Source organism: Hippocampus comes, unplaced genomic scaffold (genome assembly GCF_001891065.2).
Source record: "Hippocampus comes isolate QL1 unplaced genomic scaffold, H_comes_QL1_v1.1 scaffold242, whole genome shotgun sequence".
In the NCBI taxonomy this organism is placed as follows: Eukaryota; Metazoa; Chordata; class Actinopteri; order Syngnathiformes; family Syngnathidae; genus Hippocampus; species Hippocampus comes.
The window spans coordinates 377,606-396,340 of record NW_017805385.1 but is presented as its reverse complement, the minus strand read 5'-3'; the positions used below and the strand labels follow the sequence as shown (position 1 = coordinate 396,340).

At 41.2% G+C, this 18,735-nt stretch overlaps 2 protein-coding genes and 1 long non-coding RNA gene across 4 annotated transcripts in view; 2 read left to right on the top strand and 1 right to left on the bottom strand.

Annotated features, from left to right (window-relative positions):
- Nucleotides 1-1,868: 1,868 nt before the first annotated feature.
- The window catches only part of LOC109517595 (uncharacterized), an 18,014-nt gene continuing 1,147 nt past the window's right edge, over nucleotides 1,869-18,735 (bottom strand). Inside the window, exons 2-4 of the long non-coding RNA XR_002168581.1 lie at nucleotides 16,441-16,596; nucleotides 13,579-13,738; nucleotides 1,869-2,122 (exon numbers count right to left, since the gene is read on the bottom strand). This is a non-coding gene — a long non-coding RNA (uncharacterized LOC109517595). The remainder of the gene's footprint in view (nucleotides 2,123-13,578; nucleotides 13,739-16,440; nucleotides 16,597-18,735) is intronic.
- tnxba (tenascin XBa) lies at nucleotides 4,205-12,147 on the top strand. Of its 2 annotated transcripts, none has more exons than XM_019872831.1 (15): nucleotides 4,205-4,311; nucleotides 5,606-7,065; nucleotides 7,147-7,278; nucleotides 7,380-9,482; nucleotides 9,555-9,677; nucleotides 9,761-9,904; nucleotides 9,984-10,103; nucleotides 10,189-10,344; nucleotides 10,446-10,558; nucleotides 10,642-10,774; nucleotides 10,850-11,001; nucleotides 11,082-11,178; nucleotides 11,284-11,445; nucleotides 11,521-11,684; nucleotides 11,776-12,147. In XM_019872831.1, exons 2-15 carry the CDS (start codon nucleotides 5,703-5,705, stop codon nucleotides 11,872-11,874), a joined length of 5,061 nt encoding a protein of 1,686 aa, XP_019728390.1. In that variant the 5' UTR covers nucleotides 4,205-4,311; nucleotides 5,606-5,702; the 3' UTR covers nucleotides 11,875-12,147. The 2 variants fall into 2 exon arrangements, with proteins under 2 accessions (XP_019728390.1, XP_019728389.1); XM_019872830.1 differs by having other exon boundaries at nucleotides 7,377-9,482.
- On the top strand, nucleotides 12,219-18,035 carry cyp21a2 (cytochrome P450, family 21, subfamily A, polypeptide 2). Its single transcript, XM_019872832.1, has 12 exons — nucleotides 12,219-12,531; nucleotides 12,908-13,030; nucleotides 13,131-13,220; nucleotides 13,591-13,745; nucleotides 13,890-13,985; nucleotides 14,187-14,297; nucleotides 14,384-14,470; nucleotides 14,783-14,854; nucleotides 15,202-15,315; nucleotides 16,465-16,631; nucleotides 17,386-17,489; nucleotides 17,584-18,035. The coding sequence occupies exons 1-12, from the start codon at nucleotides 12,315-12,317 to the stop codon at nucleotides 17,829-17,831; spliced, it is 1,584 nt and encodes a 527-aa protein (XP_019728391.1). The 5' UTR covers nucleotides 12,219-12,314; the 3' UTR covers nucleotides 17,832-18,035.

Below are 18,735 nucleotides of genomic sequence, written 5' to 3'. Positions count from 1 at the left end.
GTGATTCCTACGTTGCACCGAGCTACTGAAAACAGGAGCATTTGGCCAAACGTAGCAGGGAGGGTCAGTCAACTGCAAGTTGAATAGAGTAATCACTTTGAAAATGATACAAATCTGTCACTTTAACTCTATCGTGAGCCCCATGTCATTGAATTACATTGAGGTGGAGGTTTCAATGTCACGTAACTTGTATGGAGTTAATGAAGTAACACACACGCACGTTAAGACTAAAATTAATTGCAGGCCACGATAACAAGCAGAGTAAACTAGCTTTGACATATATTTGTTCATCTTTTGATGAAGATTACTTTAAAAAAAAAAAGTTGGATTCCAAAAGCAACGCATTTGGAATTTAAGATCAATAGCCACAACGGGCCAGTTGTTCAAAAAAATGTCATACGGATCAAAATAATCCAGATGTAGAAATCCCAATTTCATTAGGTAATGCCGTTTCAAAGCATTGGATTAAAACAAACAAACAAACAAACAAACAAACAAACAAACAAACAAAAAGGAAGAAAGAAAGAAAAAAAAGATGGGCTCTTCATCAGAGGTAATTATTATTAGGTAATGATTATTTACTGCTACAGATGTGCAAAATAACATGTTTAGTTAGCTTGTTATGAATGGAAGACAAGGGCTAGGTCAAATGCGGCATTTCTGGTGCATCATTTCTGGTACGTCATTTCCCGTACATCACTTTTGGTGCTCTAGCAAGTGAGGAGCAGGAGAATGTCTGCAGTTGACATGAGAATATACAATAAAAGATCAATTACAGTTTTTCCTTTTTTTATGGTGACCCCCCCCATCCTTTTTTGTACTAAACTTTTGATAAAAGTTATCGCTCAGTGTTATGTCGCAAATCTCAGATGCATCCATGCTGTCATGTCCCTCCAAATAGGGTGACTGAGTTTGGTGAGCTAGTTTGATTGAGCTTTCCAGCTGAACATATTTATTTTCATTTTTTTTTCTCCTTCATTCACTGGCCTTGCCATAAAGAAGCTGAGAGGGGTCTCTGTGCTCCACACAGTCATCCTTAAAGTTGCAGACGGCCTGCCTCCTAACATCTGCGATGTGATGGAGGAGGGAGAGGAGGTGATTTTCAGGTTGGCACAAAATGTTCACAGCAAATGTCAGCGGACTCACTTGCTGACGGTTGTGTGAACAGGCAACAGATTTAGGGTTAAATATCTCTTCTTTAACCCGGTGTGGTCCAAAATGTCATCTCCATCTTTTAAAAGTTGTAATGTTGAGAGCGTTCAAGTTAACCAGAGAAAACAACTGACAGAAAGAGCGAGCGAGCGAGCGATGGAGAAGTGAGGAACAAGCAAAGGCTTATGTGTTGATATTATTCTAATCTCAGAGGCCCAGTCCAATGTAAGCAACATGGGAGGACTTGAGCATCACTTCAATGCGGAGCCATCAATGGCTGCTCTGTCCCAGCCTCCGACCATTAGACTTTTCATTACGTTTGAATCTGGAGAGGATATATGCCAGAACTACTAGCCAAGGCTGAAACACTAGTCACCTGCAAACCCAAGGAGTCAATGGCTACCATCTTGGCAAGTAAAAAGAGCTAAAGCTTCGTCAAGATTTCGATGTTTAACAGACGAGAATCTAAAGGTGGTAATTGGATTTTACATATGAATGGGGATGTCAAGTCAAAACTATTATTATTGCAACTACATGTACTACATGTCCCCACTTGTCTAAATGGCAGTCTGATTTACTATTGTGTGTGTGTGTGTGTGTGTGTGTGTGTGTGTGCGTGCGTGCGTGCGTGCGTGTTTTCAATGGAAACTGAGTCGAAATGGCTCTTTGAATGTAAAAGGCTCCCTGGGTTAGACTTCTTTTGGGCTTACGGCCTCCTTTCAAAATCCAGCATCATTGAAGACCGTAGTCCATTTGTGTGAATGTTTACGCGAGTACTGTACTTGTTTATATGAGCCCTGTGATTGACTGGCAAACAATCTAAGGCGTACCTCACCTCTCGCCCAAAAACAAATGGGGTCCACCAGTGACCTGACTGAAGACAAGCAGTAGAGAAAATGGCTGGATCATGGAACTTTGGAGCGATGTGGTACATGGGCCAAGAAGGATCCCATCACTTTTTGATGAGGATCTGGAGAGGGATAAAGAACATTTGGGATTAATTTTGACTTGTTGGATTTAGCAGGTTCCACTGCACATTCGATATGATGCCAATTCAAAATGTGAGCTTCTGTCAATTCAAATTTCAAAAATATATATAATGAAACATATGTACCGCATTTCTTGTTTCGTTTCTTTGTTTCTTTTGAAAGTGCCTGCTGGTGCGTTGATTTTCACTGAAATGTGATGAGAAAAACCTCTGCGGGATATCTACCATTAAACATTCTATTCCAATGCATAAACCAAATTCTGGGTTTTACCCAGTAAGAGTTCATGTACATTGGTTTGTATAAGACTCAATAATGACATACAAAATAGAGTGTATTTACGACACTTCAGACTTACGTAGGAAAGAGCATATTTAAATAACATAAAACATCTACCGCTCTCAATAAATGTTGAAAGTGTGGGCTTAAAACTCATACTCTGCTTCATCGTCGGTTTGCCACAAGAACTTTAGTGTCAATAACAGTCATGAACTTGTACATTGAGCAACATATGACATAGTAAATGTGCTTCAGATGCCGATGTGACATGTTTTCTCAGAGCTGTTTATATTTTGTCAGGTGTGGAATATCGTTGATTAAGGTCGGGCCTTTCCCAAAGGCCAGGGCAGGGTCAGCAATGAGACGGGGTGCAGCGGTGGGTGGGGAGTGGAGTGGTGCACTTTGCACCAACGAGATGTGAGCATGAGGTGGAGACACTGATGAAGACAGCCCTGTGTATGGGGCATTTCTGACAATTGTGTTTCTGGATGGATGTTTGGATCGACGGACGGATTAACCCTGCTGTCTATATTATTGATATTATTTCAGTTTATTTCAAACTTTCAACTGAATAATAAGGTCATATTGTAAAAAATAAGGCATGACTGCCTGCCTCATTTTTTACAGCTCACAGCTCTGAGGTTTGGTGTTCAAAACTCAGCCCCGCTCTATTGGTGTGAATGTGAGTGTAAATGGTTGATTGTCTCTACGTGCTTGAGACAAGTCCAGGGTGTACCCCACCTTTCTGCTAAAGTCAGCTGGGATAGGCCCCAGCTCAGCCCCAACCCTGATGATGTATGGATTGTGAAGGAAATCTGAAATTCTCCTTTGATGCTGATGTCCAGCATTTTATTTTGTGCATTAGTGCATTTCTTTAATTTTTATTATTATTTTACAATTAGAAGAACATGGGAAACTATTTTTTCATTTTATTTTGCTTTTGGATGATATATTGTATGCTTTGCAGCATATTAAGAATACAATCCACATTTCATTCCCCTTTTTTGATTGGAAAAAAAAAATCATAAAATTCATTGAATGTGCTCTGTGATCAAAAGTGTCTGTTTTATTAATAGGCATGCGTGCTGCAGTGGTTGGAAGTGTTGCACCTCTGCAAAATGTCACTCATGCCCACTTGCTTGCAAAGCCTGAGTTAACTCGTCTTCATGTGGTTTACAAAAGGACGGATGGTGGGTGGCCATTTTGGTCCAAGATGCAGAGCGTCCACAGAGCATTCCTTAAGATGTGCTGGATAGTTGGTCTCTTACATAACTGTGGTGTAGTTACCTCTCATTAATGCCAACAGACGGCCGATTCATATAGCAAGAGGTTCCTTTGCCCCCAGAGTGGCCACTGAATACCTGCAGTGTTATGTTATGCATTGCAGCTGAATCATGATTCTAACACCGAACATTCATTCAATCACTGTCGATGTGTATGCGGGTGTATGTTTGTTTGTGAATGCGTGAGTTGTACATTGTTATGCATACAGTGTTGGATAACATTATATTGGAGGAAAAAAAAATCACAATGAACCAACTTTAAAATTAATTGAAAATAAATGATAACGTATTGAACTACATTAAACAGGGTGATCTTAATTGAGATAGTGGTCAACAATAGAAGATCCATGGGAAATCAAAGACCTGAAGTCAATGGAAATGTACCCATTTTTTTGTCGAGCTCCAATATTTTCAGAGGAGGTTGAGTGAGTGGGATAGCTTGGGGGAGGAGTTGAGGGGGGCGGAAAGGATGTGGGGGTCCCTTAAGTAGAAGCGAACTTTATCCCTTGCCACCTTTCTTCTGCTCAACTCCCACCCTTCAAGTCTGTGGACAATTTTCCACTCAAATGGAGGGAGGCAAACAGAGATAAGATACAAAAACCATTAATCAGGTAAGTGCCTCTTCATCCAATGATAAGTTGGGGTGGGGAAATAAATGTATTGGTATTGATCTCTTTTAACTGTCAAAATATCATGCATTTTGGCGGAGAACTGATGTGTATATTGTTTAAATATTGCATGAAATCAGCACATATGAAATTAAATACATCTACTGCAAACCCAATTTTGTGATATGACCGTGCAAAAGCTGTTTCAAATATTTGCCAGTAAAAATATTTTTGGCTCGCATATTATGTTCATACGGGTCTTGTGAAGGCAGCCCTTTCAATTACTTCAAGTGTCCGGTAATTGGTTAAAGTGCATGCATCTTTGATTGCAAAAGTTAATGTAAATTAACTTGTCATAGCTTACGCCTTCCCTGTTTAGAAGTTAAAGTGGTGCACTTCAGTGCAGTACATAAGTACATACACTCTTAATTGCCAAACACAAAATGTAGGTCATCTGGTGTTGCAATGTGTTGACCCGTTGAACAGTTTACTTGATATTCTATCAATTACATTCAGCAGTATGACATATTTCTTTAGGTGGGTTTTATTGGCCGCGGCTGCTGAGGCTTATGTAAGCTTCTGTGGAGCGAAAGACAAACAATGTCCCACAGTCCCATACAGTCCCCCACTGTTCGTTCTCCACTCAGGTTCACCATCAGACTTCTTCCTTCCTGTTCAAAACCATCTAAGATGGACTGGGCAAGCAGATGAATGGACTATTATGGGTGTGGGTCAGAACACTGTCACATTATGTCAGCTGCTATTTAGTATAGGTTTATTTTGAAATTGCACAGTAAATGCAGTTTTGATCAAATGTGAATCAAGGATAAGATTTCTTAAGTACAATATGTTAATAAAATTATATGTTTGTATGTCTGTTCTGAGTAAATGGAAGAGACTAGGATTTACATTTTTACATGAATTTACGTGTTTATTTACTGATACAGAAAATCAGCTAAAACTGATGGAATGGGTTTTGAGGGCATCGTTTGTGGATGACTGCTTAATGAACCTTTTACCTTCTCGGAACTTATGATCACAGGGTTTAAAAAGCTTGAAAGACTACTCCCGTTTTTTTTATTTATGAAAATGTACTGTCTTTCAACACTGCCATGTAAATACTGAGCATGAACATTACTTTTAGTAGCCAACAAATGGTCATCAAGACTTCAAGATGAGAAGACTTCAAGATCAGAAATTGACTGACTGAAAACAAGCAACACATAAGATCCTCAGATTTTTTGAAATTGTTGATCAACCAAAAAGATGCAATTAATAATGTTCTTCTCATTTGTAGGTAAAAGCTGGCTCAACCCAACGGAAGGAAAACTTCATAATTTTAAGGATAATATTCAACTGATATTCCAAAGTCAATCTCTGGTTACTGCCTCAAAATGTTGTTTACACTTGGACTTCTCCTCCTTCTCACTCCTTTTGCTTCACTTCAAACCAGCACGAATCAGAAGAGAAGCTCCACAGAAAATGCCTTGACTAAAACCAATATTGCTTTCACTGCTCCGAAACCAAAAACCAGCACCGCTCCTGCCAAACTGAACGGCCGCCCCACCCAAAATTTAAACATCAACCAGACAGTTTTACCGACTCTTCTCCCCAACCAAAAACCTTCAGTACTAAACGTTACAGCAACCGCTAGAAGTAAGCCCAGACCGACAGTGAACTCCACCACTGTGTCCCCACCACTGAAGACATCCATAGCTAGTGGAACTGTAATCAAGAAGGACAAGCTTCCAGTGTCAGTTAATCAGACAGGTTTAGCTAAATCCAGAGCCAGCGAAGTGAAGGTTACAAAGGGCAGTCATGGACCCACTGGAGCCCTTAACGATCAGTCAGCAGCCATAAAGTCAGCAATAGTCAACAACACTAAAACCACTAAAGAAAAACTTCAACTTTCAGTCAATCAAACAGCTTTTGATAAATCTCTTTCGGACAGCAATGGGAAGATTGCCAAAGTCAAGCCAGGCCCCACGGGAGTTCGAAATGCTCAGTCAACATCCACAAAGTCAGCTAGTGGCACAAAAACCACCAAAAACAAGCTAATAGCCTCTGTCAATCAGACTGTTGTTATGAAATCTCCCTTCACCGGAGAAGTGAAGAACTCTAAAGAAAGTCCTGCCCCCACAGTCCAGACTCCTCTCTTAACTTCAGCAAAGGCCTCTACATCCAGCAGTTCTGCCGCTGTCAAAGTGAAGACCATGGGATCTGATAATCAAACTGTCGGAGTCAAAGATTTGAAGAACTCCAAAGTTAAACCGACTTCCACAGTCCAAACTGCCACACCTGCAAAGGCTGCTGCACCCAGCACCCCAGTAGCAGTTAAACCCCAGACAACAGCCTCTGCTGATCCTACAGTTGTGGCCAAATCTCCCTCTACCGGTGATATCAAGAATTTAAAACACAAACCTGTGCTCATCGACCAAAATATAACGAGAGGTTCTGCTGCTGTCAAGGACAGGGCCCAAACCTCTGCAGATCAGGCAACTGTAAACAAGTCTCCCAGCGACACTAAAGTAAAGACTGCCTCTTCACAGCCGATCAAGGTGGTTATTGCGAATGACTGTCAATCAAGCAACACCAAAGAGCATGAAGTGAGCCTAAAACCTGGTGCTCCGCTGGTCATGACACATAAGATCAGTTTGATGCCCGGTGGCTGCACTGGAGGATGTGAGGCAGAGATGGCCGAGCTGAAAGGACGCTTGGCCAGACTGGAGAGAGAGATATCCTCGCTGAAGGACAAATGTATGGTTATTAGTTTCCTCCTACATGACTGCTAGTCTCTGCGTTTTAATATAACAGAACTATTTTTTGTATCCCAATCAGGTCCGTGTTCTGCAAACTGTCCAAATGATTGTAGTGACAATGGAGAATGTCAGAAAGGAAAATGCATCTGCCAGGAAGGATTCATGGGTCCAGACTGCAGTAACTGTGCCCAAGGAGACGAGTGCAGTAAAAGTAAGTGACTGTCTCATGGACTGAATGACTAAATGTGAGTAACTGTAATGATCCTAAATTCAAACGCTAACAATAATCCATCTTCTCTGTAATGCCAGAAGAAGCCAAAGGAGTGATAAAGGTAAAAGTGGACACAGAATCCCAGAAAGAAAATAAAGAAAGAACCACTCTTAAGGAAAACATAGAGGACAGAACCAAAACGTCAGCGCAGGTGCAACTGGAGAAGAAGGACCAGAGGAAAGGCACTGATGCCAAAGAAACTGACACGAGTTCAAAGTTCGCCACTACTGCTAAATTAGGTCTTGCAAAAGCACAGATCAGCTTGGATGCTTCTGAAAAGAAAATTATCATCAAAGGTTCCACAAAGACCACTGTCCCTACTGTTGGCCAGATTCTGTTGAATCATGAAGGCAGAAAACAAGAGGAGGCCCGCAAAGGCAAAACTACGGCCTCAGCTGCTAAAAAAACTCCTCTTAAAGTAGTAAAGGAAGGAACCATGGCTAAATCATATTCAAAATCGCATCAACTCAAAGATGAACCTCAGCTTAACATAAACCAGAGTGATGCAATAAATTTAAATAGAACAGCAAAATTTTCAAAAATTCTTACCAGGATTGTGGCAACCAACAAAACCTTTGCTGGAAAGGACGCCAAAGAGCAGTCCACAATCATTGAAAAGAATTCAACTCAAGGATTAGGATCAAAGCAGATTAAAAAGGTAAAAGTGGATACTGCTGTACACTCTGTTGATGGAAACACTGATAAACAGACGAATGTGCCTGCTGTTGAAGACATAAACATTGATCCTACCAAAACCAGACAAGGGAGATATTCAGTGACGGATGCTAAAACTGGACATACATCTACATCTGTGGTCTCTGGTGATGACAGAAAATCAGATGCTGGCAAGAGCGCAAAGGGGAGGGATGCTGCAACAGTGCACTCTGTGAATGGCAAGTCCGGAAAGTTGGGAGGTGCAAAAACTTTGCATTCCGTTGATGGCAAGACTGGACAAGGCAGACATACTACAACTATGCACTCTCCTGACAGCAGAAGTACAGATGCTAGCAAAACCGGAAGAGGGAGAGATACCATAAAATTGCATTCAGTTGGTGCAAAGACTGGACAAGGCAGACATACTGCTACTGTCCAGGTGGTTGATGACAGAAATGTTGATGCTAGCCAGAATGGGAAATGGAAGCCTACGAAATCTTTGCACTCGATTGATGGCAAGATTGAACATGACAGACATACGACAACTGTGAACCATGTTGTTCGTAAGGTTGAACAAAGCAGACAAACTGTGCATTATGTCGACGACAGAAACACAGATGCAAGCAAGACAGAAAATGGAAGAGATACTGTAGCAAAGCATTCTGTTGATGGCAAGACTGGGCAAAACAGAGACACTATGACGAGGCACTCTGTTGGTGGCAAAATCGGACAAGGCAGTGGCACTGTGCACTCTGCTAACAGCAAGACTGCACAAAGCAGACATACTACAACTGTGCACTCTGTTGACAATAGAAACATAGATGCCAGCAAAACAGGGCAAGGGAAAAGTACCATAACAGTGCACTCTGGTGATGGCAAAACTGGAAAAGGAAAAGATACTTCAACTGTACATAGTTCTATCGATACCACGGATGCAAGTAAGACAGGAAAAGGGAGTGTCACTCTGAAAATTCAAAACGTAGTGAATGCCTCTGTTGCAGCCACTTCAGACAATGCTCGAGTTTCCCAGAGCCAAACAACGGCCCATGGCAGCTCCATGACAAGTGCCACAAGGACAGGAGGATTAGGTTCTGTGAAAGTTGTAAACATCTCCTCCCACAGCTTCATCCTCTCATGGTCAGCACCACAAGGAATGTTCAAGAACTTCACAGTGATCAGAAGGGAACCGCAAACAGAAGGCGATGAGGAAGAATATGAGGAGTTTGAAGAGGAGACTTTTGAGGGAGACAATGTTTATTCAGCAAAGAACAAAATTGAGGTACAGGTACATAAAGAGAGCCCTTCCTCTTCAAGTAAAGTTGTTGCATCAAAAAGTAAAACAGAAACCAAGAGGATCATGCTGGTGGTACCTGGCAGTGTGCGATCCGTTGAATTCAGTAACCTTCGCACAAATACGCGCTATGTCCTGCACATATATGGTACGGCGGTGGACCGAAAATCCAAGATTCACAGAGTTATTGCGACTACAGGTAGAAACCAAAGGCACTACATTGTTCCTTAAGTCAGCGAATGTGTCCAAACTCCTAGTCTTTCTTCTTTAGGTCCAGAGCCAGCCACAGATATGCTTTTCAGTAACATAACAGAGACATCACTCATGGTCTCCTGGTCTAAACCCAAGACAACAATCACAGGCTACACGATCACATACACCCACATTGTCACAGGTACGTTTAAAAACGCAGAATATTGAAATGCATAATCATTAGTCGTACATAAATGTTGTATTACTTATACTTTTTCCTTCAAGGTGAGACCCGTTCCATGAACTTGGACTCCCAACAGACTTATGTGGTTCTTTCCAAGTTGTCTGCTGGATCATCCTATATTATCACTGTCACCACAACACAAGGGAGAGTCCATAGTGATGCGCTTGTGTCCATTATCACCACAGGTACAACAACTCTGTTCTCAAATTGTGAAAGTCCTGCATATTTACTACAGTGCGATTATTTGTTGTTTCGCATCTGCAGTGCCTGCCCCACCGACCCACCTACGAGCCATCAATGTGACAGATACCAGAGCAGTGCTGCAATGGACTCCCAGCTTGGGCAAGGTAGACCGCTTCATCATCAGCTACGAGTCATCCAAGAGTGAGTGCTATAACCATAAACCTAGTGTCTTGATGATACGATCTTAGTGATTGCAAAACCAACTAATTGATTCTTCTTTCCTCAGCCCCTAATGTGACTGTGACAGTGATGGTATCTGGAAACTCAGTGGAGCACCAGCTGAGAGGCCTTCAGAGAGGGACTATGTACACCATCAAAGTCCTGAGCCAGAAGGACAGTCTTCAGAGCGCAGCCATTACAACAACTTTCACCACTGCCAATGGTCAGTAGATAGATGCAAGTTAAGGACTGGATCAAGCATGTTTGATCAGGTTCCGAAGACACCAGTACTTACTATTTGGGCATTTATGTATCTTTTATAAGCGGTCAAAGCCAGCGAAGTGGGTGCTCGCTCTGCTCTGATTGTTTGGAGAAGTTCCACTGTGGTTTATCACAGCTACAGACTGATCTACCAAGTGGTAGGAGAGGAGGCAATGGTGAGTCCAAGACTTTGATTATTGTTCTCAAACAATTAAATAAATCCATAGGGTATTACTGTAATTATTTCTGTTTATGCTAGGAGCTTATCCTCGAGCCCACCATCACAGAGTATAAACTGACAGGACTGTTACCCATGTCACGCTACAACGTTCTGGTAGAAGGCGAGAGAGATGGACGTTACACATCAATTGTAACCAGCGAATTTATCACAGGTAAACCTCAAACAAAACTCATCCATCCACTCCAGTGTTAACACTCATTATTTCCCCTCCAAACCTATTTCATAGGTAAGCTGCGTTTCCCATACCCGACCGAGTGCTCTCAGGAGCTGCTGAATGGAGCTCTTCAGTCAGGAGAGGTAGACATCTACCCCGAGGGAAAGGAGGGCCAGGTCTTCAGAGTCTACTGCGACATGGAGACTGATGGAGGCGGTTGGACGGTGAAATGAACAAAGTTATTGAAATAACTTGTGACATGACAGAATATTTTCCTCTAGATGCCTCACTTTGGTTTTTTTAGGTGTTCCAACGACGAATGAATGGAAAAACAGATTTCTACAGGACCTGGAGTGAATACAGAGACGGCTTTGGAAACCTTAGTGAAGATTTTTGGCTCGGTATAGTCAAAGTTTGCTTGAATAATCACTAAACAAACAACCGGATGTCACTTAATAGTATGATTAGTATGTACATCACGTTTTTCCTCCCACCACCAACAACAGGAAATACAATTCTGCACAACCTCACCAGCATCGGTCCCGTGAGCTTGAGGGTAGACCTGCGATCCGGAAACGAAACAGCTTATGCTCACTATGCTAACTTTTCCATTGATTCTGAGGAGAATCATTTTGCCCTCACAGTGTCTGGATACACAGGAACAGCAGGTGACATGTTTTGCTCCATCTTGCAAGCTATCAGTAGAACTTCATTGCAATTAACACACTGTCATTCTTGGCCAGGTGACTCAATGAAGTACCACAATGAACGTCCATTCTCAACCCGGGATAAGGATCCTGACTCTTTGGGCATCCACTGTTCTCGGGCCTACATGGGAGGTTGGTGGTATAAAAACTGCTACAAAACCAACCTCAATGGACTTTATGGCATCAACACTAATAATCAGGTACAATACAATCAGGAGTTACTGGACTTTTCTTATCCACGTTTCTACCCACTGACCAAAGAGAATCAATGTTGTGGTTAATCCAACGCAGGGAGTGGTGTGGATAGACTGGAAAGGTAAAGACTCCTCCATTCCCTTCACTGAGATGAAGTTCAGACCGTCCAGGTTCTCTCCTGCGACACATGGCTAAAGATGATCAAGCTCGCAAGAACTCCATATGAAGAAAGGGTCTCATTGTTATTGTGTGTCATCATTCAGCTGTTTGTTTTTTGAGTGTTCCACTTCAACAGAGCCTTATCTCTGTTGAGCCCTCCGTTGAGCTTTCTATTTTGCTATGCGGCCCATCCAATTCAACAGGGTGGTGTTCACTACTACTGTAAATATGCACTGTCTCACTCAGTTGAAATAAATGTGGGTCTGATGTGGCCTGGTTTTACATTAAACACATCCTGTTAAGGGACAACGAATGTGTCGTCCTTCTTTGCATGAAACAAAAACAGTGACAATCAATCTGTCACGTTGCCAAGGGAGTGTTGTCATGTCCTTCGCGGGGACACCGATTTTGACTCAAAAGAAAACATTTAGACGCCCTTGATATGAACGGCAAAAGTACCCACACATGCAATCCAGATGAGAGATGCTTTGGGTCACTATAAATGGGGCGAGAAATTTGATGAAAAGCGTTTCGAAGAGGAGCAGCAGCACAGGAGACACAAGATGCCAACAGAGGTGGTGGTGTTCACCGTGGTAGCTGCCCTACTCATGTTGGTGTTAGTGCTCCTGCAAACTTTCTTCAAATCTGCACCAAGAAATGACTCTCAGTGTACCAAAGGAAAGACTCCACCAGGTAATTATTTTCAAGATAATGTCGAACAAAAGTGATGCATGTCATGATTTCTTTTTTTTTTTTAATCAGAAAAAACACCTACCAAAATTTTGAGGGATTTTTTTTCTGAAAAATGAAGAAGAGTAATGTGTCATGAGAAACATGCTTTTCATTGGACAGCAACGGTATCTACATGGCCCATATATCACTGTTAGAGATTTTTTTTTTTTGTCATGTTATTTTTCATTTTTCTTCTTGTGTGTCATGAGAAACATGCTTTTCATTGGACAGCAATGGTATCTACATAGCCCATATATCACTGTTAGAGATTTTTTTTGTCATGTTATTTTTCCTATTTCTTCTTGTTCTTCTTTTATTTGTTGTTTTTCCTTCTCAGGCCCTGCAAGCAGTTTCCTTATAGGCAACATGATGGAGTTAACTCACGACCATCTGCCAATTCACTTAACCCAACTAGCACAGCGCTACGGACACATCTACCAACTTAAATGTGGAAACACTTGTAATCACCAAAATTTTAATTGTTTCTTATGAACATTTTTTGTTCATCTTAACATGTACGGTAGACACACACCAAATACATCTTTCATTCTTTTCTTCAGGCATGGTGGTTCTGAACAGCACTGAGGTCATAAGAGAGGCTTTGGTGAAGAAATGGTCAGACTTTGCAGGGAGGCCCCTTTCATTCACAGGTGAACGCTATAGTGGTTGGCATGTCTGCCTCACAGTCAAGAGATCCGAGCTCAAATCTTGCTTGGAGCATCTCCATCCTTATTTTTAGGATACTCTGGTTATCAGCTATATTTCCAAAATGTCCATTTTATTTTAACTGAAGACTCTAACTTGTCCAAAGGTGAAAATGTGAGTGACAATGGTTGTTTGTCGCGATGTGCCCTGCGAGAGAGTGGCAACCAGTTCAGGATGCCCCACTTCCTGTTGGCTTACGTCAGCTGGAATAAGCACCAGTTCACCAGGGACTCTCATGGGGACACGTGCTTTACAAAATGAACAGATGGATGGTTCAATTTGAATTTGTGACCGTGAACTTACCCTCTTTCCCAGGAGATGTCGTGTCTGGTGGAGGGCGCTCCATTTCTCTGGGAGACTACAACGATGAGTGGCGAGCCCATCGCCGCCTGGTCCATGGCGCTTTGCTGCGATGCTGCCATGATTCCTTGCACGGGGTGATTGAAAAGCAAGGGATGCATCTCTGCAAAGTAAGTAGACACAACATGGCAGGGAAAAAAAAGAGCTTAGAGAAAGTCCCCGCTGTTCCTGAACTATAAATTTGACTACTATTGGGATATTTGATAATGGTAATGAATGGAAAATACAACGTTGGTTGTATCTTTCTTTTGCAGGTTCTGAAGGCCTATCAAGGCAGTGCCGTTGATCTCTCTGATGATTTCACAGTGGCAGCCAGTAATGTGATCACCACATTGACTTTTGGAAAGGAAGTGAGTTTGTGTCCCTTTAAAGGGGGCGGATGAACTCGAGGGACACACATTTGATTTTTAAAATGGACATTTAAGTCAAGTCATTGATAGTTAGCGCATGCATTATCAGTTAGCATGAATGCATCAATAGTGAGGGGAAATCCACATTCCAGTATTCAGTTTTTAAGCATTATTGTTGATGTTATTGATCAATTGTTTCAGTATGACAAGAGTTCTTCAGAGCTGCAGGAATTACACAACTGTCTGAATGAGATTGTCGCTCTATGGGGCTCCTGTTGGATTTCCGCCCTGGACTCCTTCCCTTTGCTGAGAGTCAGTTAAAGAAATAATCATTCAAAAGCCTGTAAAAATCATGAAGATAAAACATTTAATGTAGAATGTAATCTGTTCTTTCCAAGAAATTACCCAACCCTGTTTTCTCCCATCTCATGCAAGAGGTGACTAAGAGAGACAACATCATACGCAAACACCTCAAGGACTACAAGGTCAGTGTTCACTCATGTCATTGCAATGTGGTTTGTTTTGAAAGAATACAGCCTTTGGGGGGATGGCTCATTTGTCATGAGAATTCAAAACAAACATTCTCTTACACACTTTCTATTTTAGCTCTTATTTTGGAGGATTCTTTCTTTGGTTCTGGTGAAAGGCAGGGTAAAACCTAATAAAAAAAATCCGTCTCAAAATTCATAATTTTTACTTATCGGTGCTCACTGGGAGCAGCGGTGACTGTCTGGGTGCTGCCCTTTGTAGCCCGGGTGGTACAATTAGTATAATCTCTTGTTTTGTCTCTTGTGCAGTCACAAGACAACAAACCCGAAAGCACCATCACAGGCTACTTCCTCCAGGGACTCGATACGAAGAATGGAGTGGTAATCAGGATCATTTACAAGCATTTGTACGGTTAAATCCAGATATTGGTGGAGAGTATCAGTGACAGAGTTTCTCGTGTTTGGCAAATATCACTATAAATGCCTTTGGTGTCCTCATCAGAATAACTCAAACATCATGAAAATGCAGAATTTTCTGGTTGGCATGCATGTAGAGTATTGTCCGGAAAGATATGAAGTTCAATGGAAATTCTTAACTTTTGGGGGTTTCAAAGGCACCCTATAGTGATAATGACTGTTTCATATGATTGTTTTATATCAGATATACTGTGGTGATGGATTAAATATACATGGACATAAGTGTATGTGGTTGCTGTGTTGGCCAACAGCTGCTGACGGACACTCATGTTCACATGGCCACTGTAGACCTGCTCATTGGAGGAACGGAGACCACAGCGGCCTTGCTCAACTGGACTATAGCATTCCTTTTGCACCGACCAGAGGCAGGTCACGTCAGCATTTTCATTCCTCATTTACTGTACGTACAAACCCCAATGCCATTGAAGTTGGGATGCTGTGCAAAATGTAAATACAAACAGAATACATTGATGTGTGAATCCTTTTCAAGCTATATACAAGTGAATACACTTCAAAGATGAGATATTTAGTCATGTTTAAACTGACGGCATGTTTACCACTGCATTTTGTTACCTTTCCTTTTAACAACACTCAATAAGCATTTGGGAACTGAAGACACTAATTGCTTTAGCGTCTGAGGCCACTCATTGCTGGATCTTCACAGGCAGAATTCCTTCTCATTCTTGGTTGATGTACTGTCCAACTTCAGTAACTTAACAGTCCAGGGCTTTTCGTTGTTGTAATTTGCACTTCATAATGTGCTCCATATTTTCAATGGTTGACAGGTCTGGACTAGTGGCAGGCAAGCCTACTACTCACACTCTTTTACTAAGAAGCCACACTGATGTCATACATGCAGAATGTGGCTTGCTGAAATAACCAAATGTTGCTTGGATGACCGCTTATATTGCTCTAAAACCTTTCAGCATTGATGTTACCATCACAGATGCACAAGTTACCTAGGCCATGGCCACCAACATCCCACGATACCATCACTGATGTTGGCTTTTCAACTTTGCTCAGACAACAATCCAGATGGTCTTTTTGTCTTCAGCCCGGAGGACCTGAGCTCCATGATTTTGACAAACAATTGGAAATGTGGACTCGTCAGACCACAGCATTCTTTTCCACTTTGCGTCAGTCCGTTTCAGATGAGCTCAGGCCCAGAGAAGCAAGCGATATTTCTGGGTGTTCTTAAAATATGGATTACACTTTGCATGGTTGAGTTTTAACTTTCATTGGTAGATGTAGCGACAAACTGTGCTAACGGGCAACGGTTTTCGGAAATGTGAAATGAGAGTATATCTACAAAAAGAACAACAATGTTCATAAGTCTGAATATCTTGTCTTCATAGTGTATTCAATTCAATGCAGCTTGAAAAGGATTTGTAAATCACTGTATTCTTTATTGATTTATATTTTACACAACATCCCAAATTCAATGTAATTGGGATATGTAGATACAGTACCTTTGACATACATGTGCTTACTCGCTCCTCTGCTGTACCCATCAGGTCCAGAATCAGGTGTATGAGGAGCTGTGCAGTGTACCAGAGGGTCACTATCCCAAATATAGCGAGAGGCACAAACTTCCCGTCCTAAGTGCGCTCATCAACGAAGTGCTCCGACTCAGGCCTGTCGCTCCTCTGGCCGTACCGCACAGAGCCGTCCGAGACAGCAGGTCAAAAAATTGGAGACATGCAAAGACACAGAAGTGGTTAACCATTAAGTCATTTTGTCATGACTTTTGTTTTTCCAAATTTAGTTACTTTTAATTAGGCTCTAGCGTTAGAGTGGGTTTTATTTTTTTTTTATATACTTTATTTTAGGTTATTTTTAGTCTGAGTATTTTTTTATGTGGGGTGTTTCTTATAATTACAATTTTTATTACTAATTATTGTTAGTTTTAGTTTTGTAAATGTAATTTTAGTAATTTTTTTAAAGAATTTGTATTTCATTTACAAAACAGTTTTTTTCAGTTTTAGTTATATATTTTTATCATCAATAATAAACCTGCTATAACACAACTGTGTTTTTAGTTCAGGGATTGGCAAATTTAGTGAAATATTTTTATTAAATAAAATAACAAAATAACATTAGTCACTAAACATGTTATCCTTATAATATTGATAGTGAATAAAACTGGGGAGGGTTGTCATGGATAGGCTACAGCACGCCCGTGACCCTTGTGAAGATAAGTGGTTTAGAATATAAATGGATGTATATATTATTGTACAGTAAGTGTACAGTATATGTACAATAAAACAAACAGGTTCCAGTAGCATGATCTTTTGAATTACATCAACTCCGAATCTCTGTAAATCACACAAATAAAGTGATAGCTATTCAATGAACTTTAATACTGATGAACAGGCATTGATGAAGTTCCTCAACATAAATTATGTTGACATTAAAGTGACCCGATTCTTGTGTAGTATCGCAGGTTATTACATCCCCAAGAACACAGTGATCATCCCAAATCTTTTTGGAGCTCATCATGATCCTTCAGTCTGGACTGAGCCAGACAGCTTCAAACCAGGTAGGGTATATATATATATATATATTTTTTTTTTTTAATGAAATGAATATATTATATTTCCTTCTACAGCACACCTCACCATTTTGTCTTTCAGAGCGTTTCCTGGAGGGAGGAGGGGCCTCCCCGAGAGCTCTGATTCCCTTTGGAGGGGGGGCTCGTCTCTGTCTGGGGGAGTCAGTTGCCAAAATGGAGCTTTTTCTCTTTACGGCCTATTTGCTGAGAGATTTTCACTTCTTTCCCACTGATGCCTGTCTGCCCGACCTGAGGGGCGTTGCGAGTGTTGTACTCAAGGTCAAGGCATACAAAGTTATTGCATGCCCACGACCTGTTCACGATAACTAAAGTCTTGAACTATTTATGTGGCTTTAAATTGTGAAATGTCCAATAATTGAGGATTACACACTTGCCGACTAGAACAGATTGAACAAATCCGCATCCTTCACTTTTGAGGATTTTTCTGTTTGTTTGTTTCTACTGTAATTATTATTGCAGTACCATTAAATTTGATCAATGCAAATGTTTATTTCATTAAGAAACGTGGTTCTGTTTTAGGGTGTAGGGTTTTTTTTTTTTTTTTTAAACGCAAATCATCAGTGAGCCGTTGCACAATTTCATCTAACGTTTCTCCTGAAAATACGACACCATGATCGGGTTCATGATGATACATGAGATCATTTGGTACAAAACGTTACCAGAGCATTTCTACGTTGACCGATAAACGCGTTTTTCAGGGCATCTTTAAAATGAACAACAGTGCCACAATGTGGACAAAACATGGCACTACAACACTGTGATCTGAGGAACAAGCTGATTTGCGTTTCAACCAGGGGCGTCACTAGGTTTGAAGAACAAGGGGGGCTTAGCCCCAAGGGGAACACAGACCCTTTAGGGGGGTCCGGGGGCATGCCCCCCCGGGAGAAATTTTTTCTACATTCTGTTAAAAATCCATCAATTCCGTGCACTTTGAGAGCAAAATGAAGAGGCTATGAAGAACTACACACATCACATTAGTATCCTCTTGACTATGATGGGGCTTCCTCCCCTGGACTTTAACTGGACTAGATAATAGAAATTATAAAGAGTTCAAAAGTTCAATCTTGGTTGTTCAAGGGAATTAGAAGGATGCCCGATAACATAACCTATATGACAGTAGGCCTATATTCCTCTCTACCAAAATGTATTAATATATGCTTAGCCCCCAGAAGACTATGTATTTTGAGATGTCTGCCGTGATATGCAATTTAAG

What these genes read in the sequence shown, in the direction of transcription:
- tnxba (XM_019872830.1), top strand. Translation starts at nt 5,703, where the DNA reads ATGTTGTTTACACTTGGACTTCTCCTCCTTCTCACTCCTTTTGCTTCA. An exon ending in TGGTAGGAGAGGAGGCAATG is followed by an intron (nt 10,559 to 10,641) that starts GTGAGTCCAAGA and finishes TGTTTATGCTAG; the next exon opens with GAGCTTATCCTCGAGCCCAC. An exon ending in CTGATGGAGGCGGTTGGACG is followed by an intron (nt 11,002 to 11,081) that starts GTGAAATGAACA and finishes TGGTTTTTTTAG; the next exon opens with GTGTTCCAACGACGAATGAA.
- cyp21a2 (XM_019872832.1), top strand. Translation starts at nt 12,315, where the DNA reads ATGAGAGATGCTTTGGGTCACTATAAATGGGGCGAGAAATTTGATGAA. An exon ending in GAGGCCCCTTTCATTCACAG is followed by an intron (nt 13,221 to 13,590) that starts GTGAACGCTATA and finishes CCTCTTTCCCAG; the next exon opens with GAGATGTCGTGTCTGGTGGA. An exon ending in AACACCTCAAGGACTACAAG is followed by an intron (nt 14,471 to 14,782) that starts GTCAGTGTTCAC and finishes TCTCTTGTGCAG; the next exon opens with TCACAAGACAACAAACCCGA.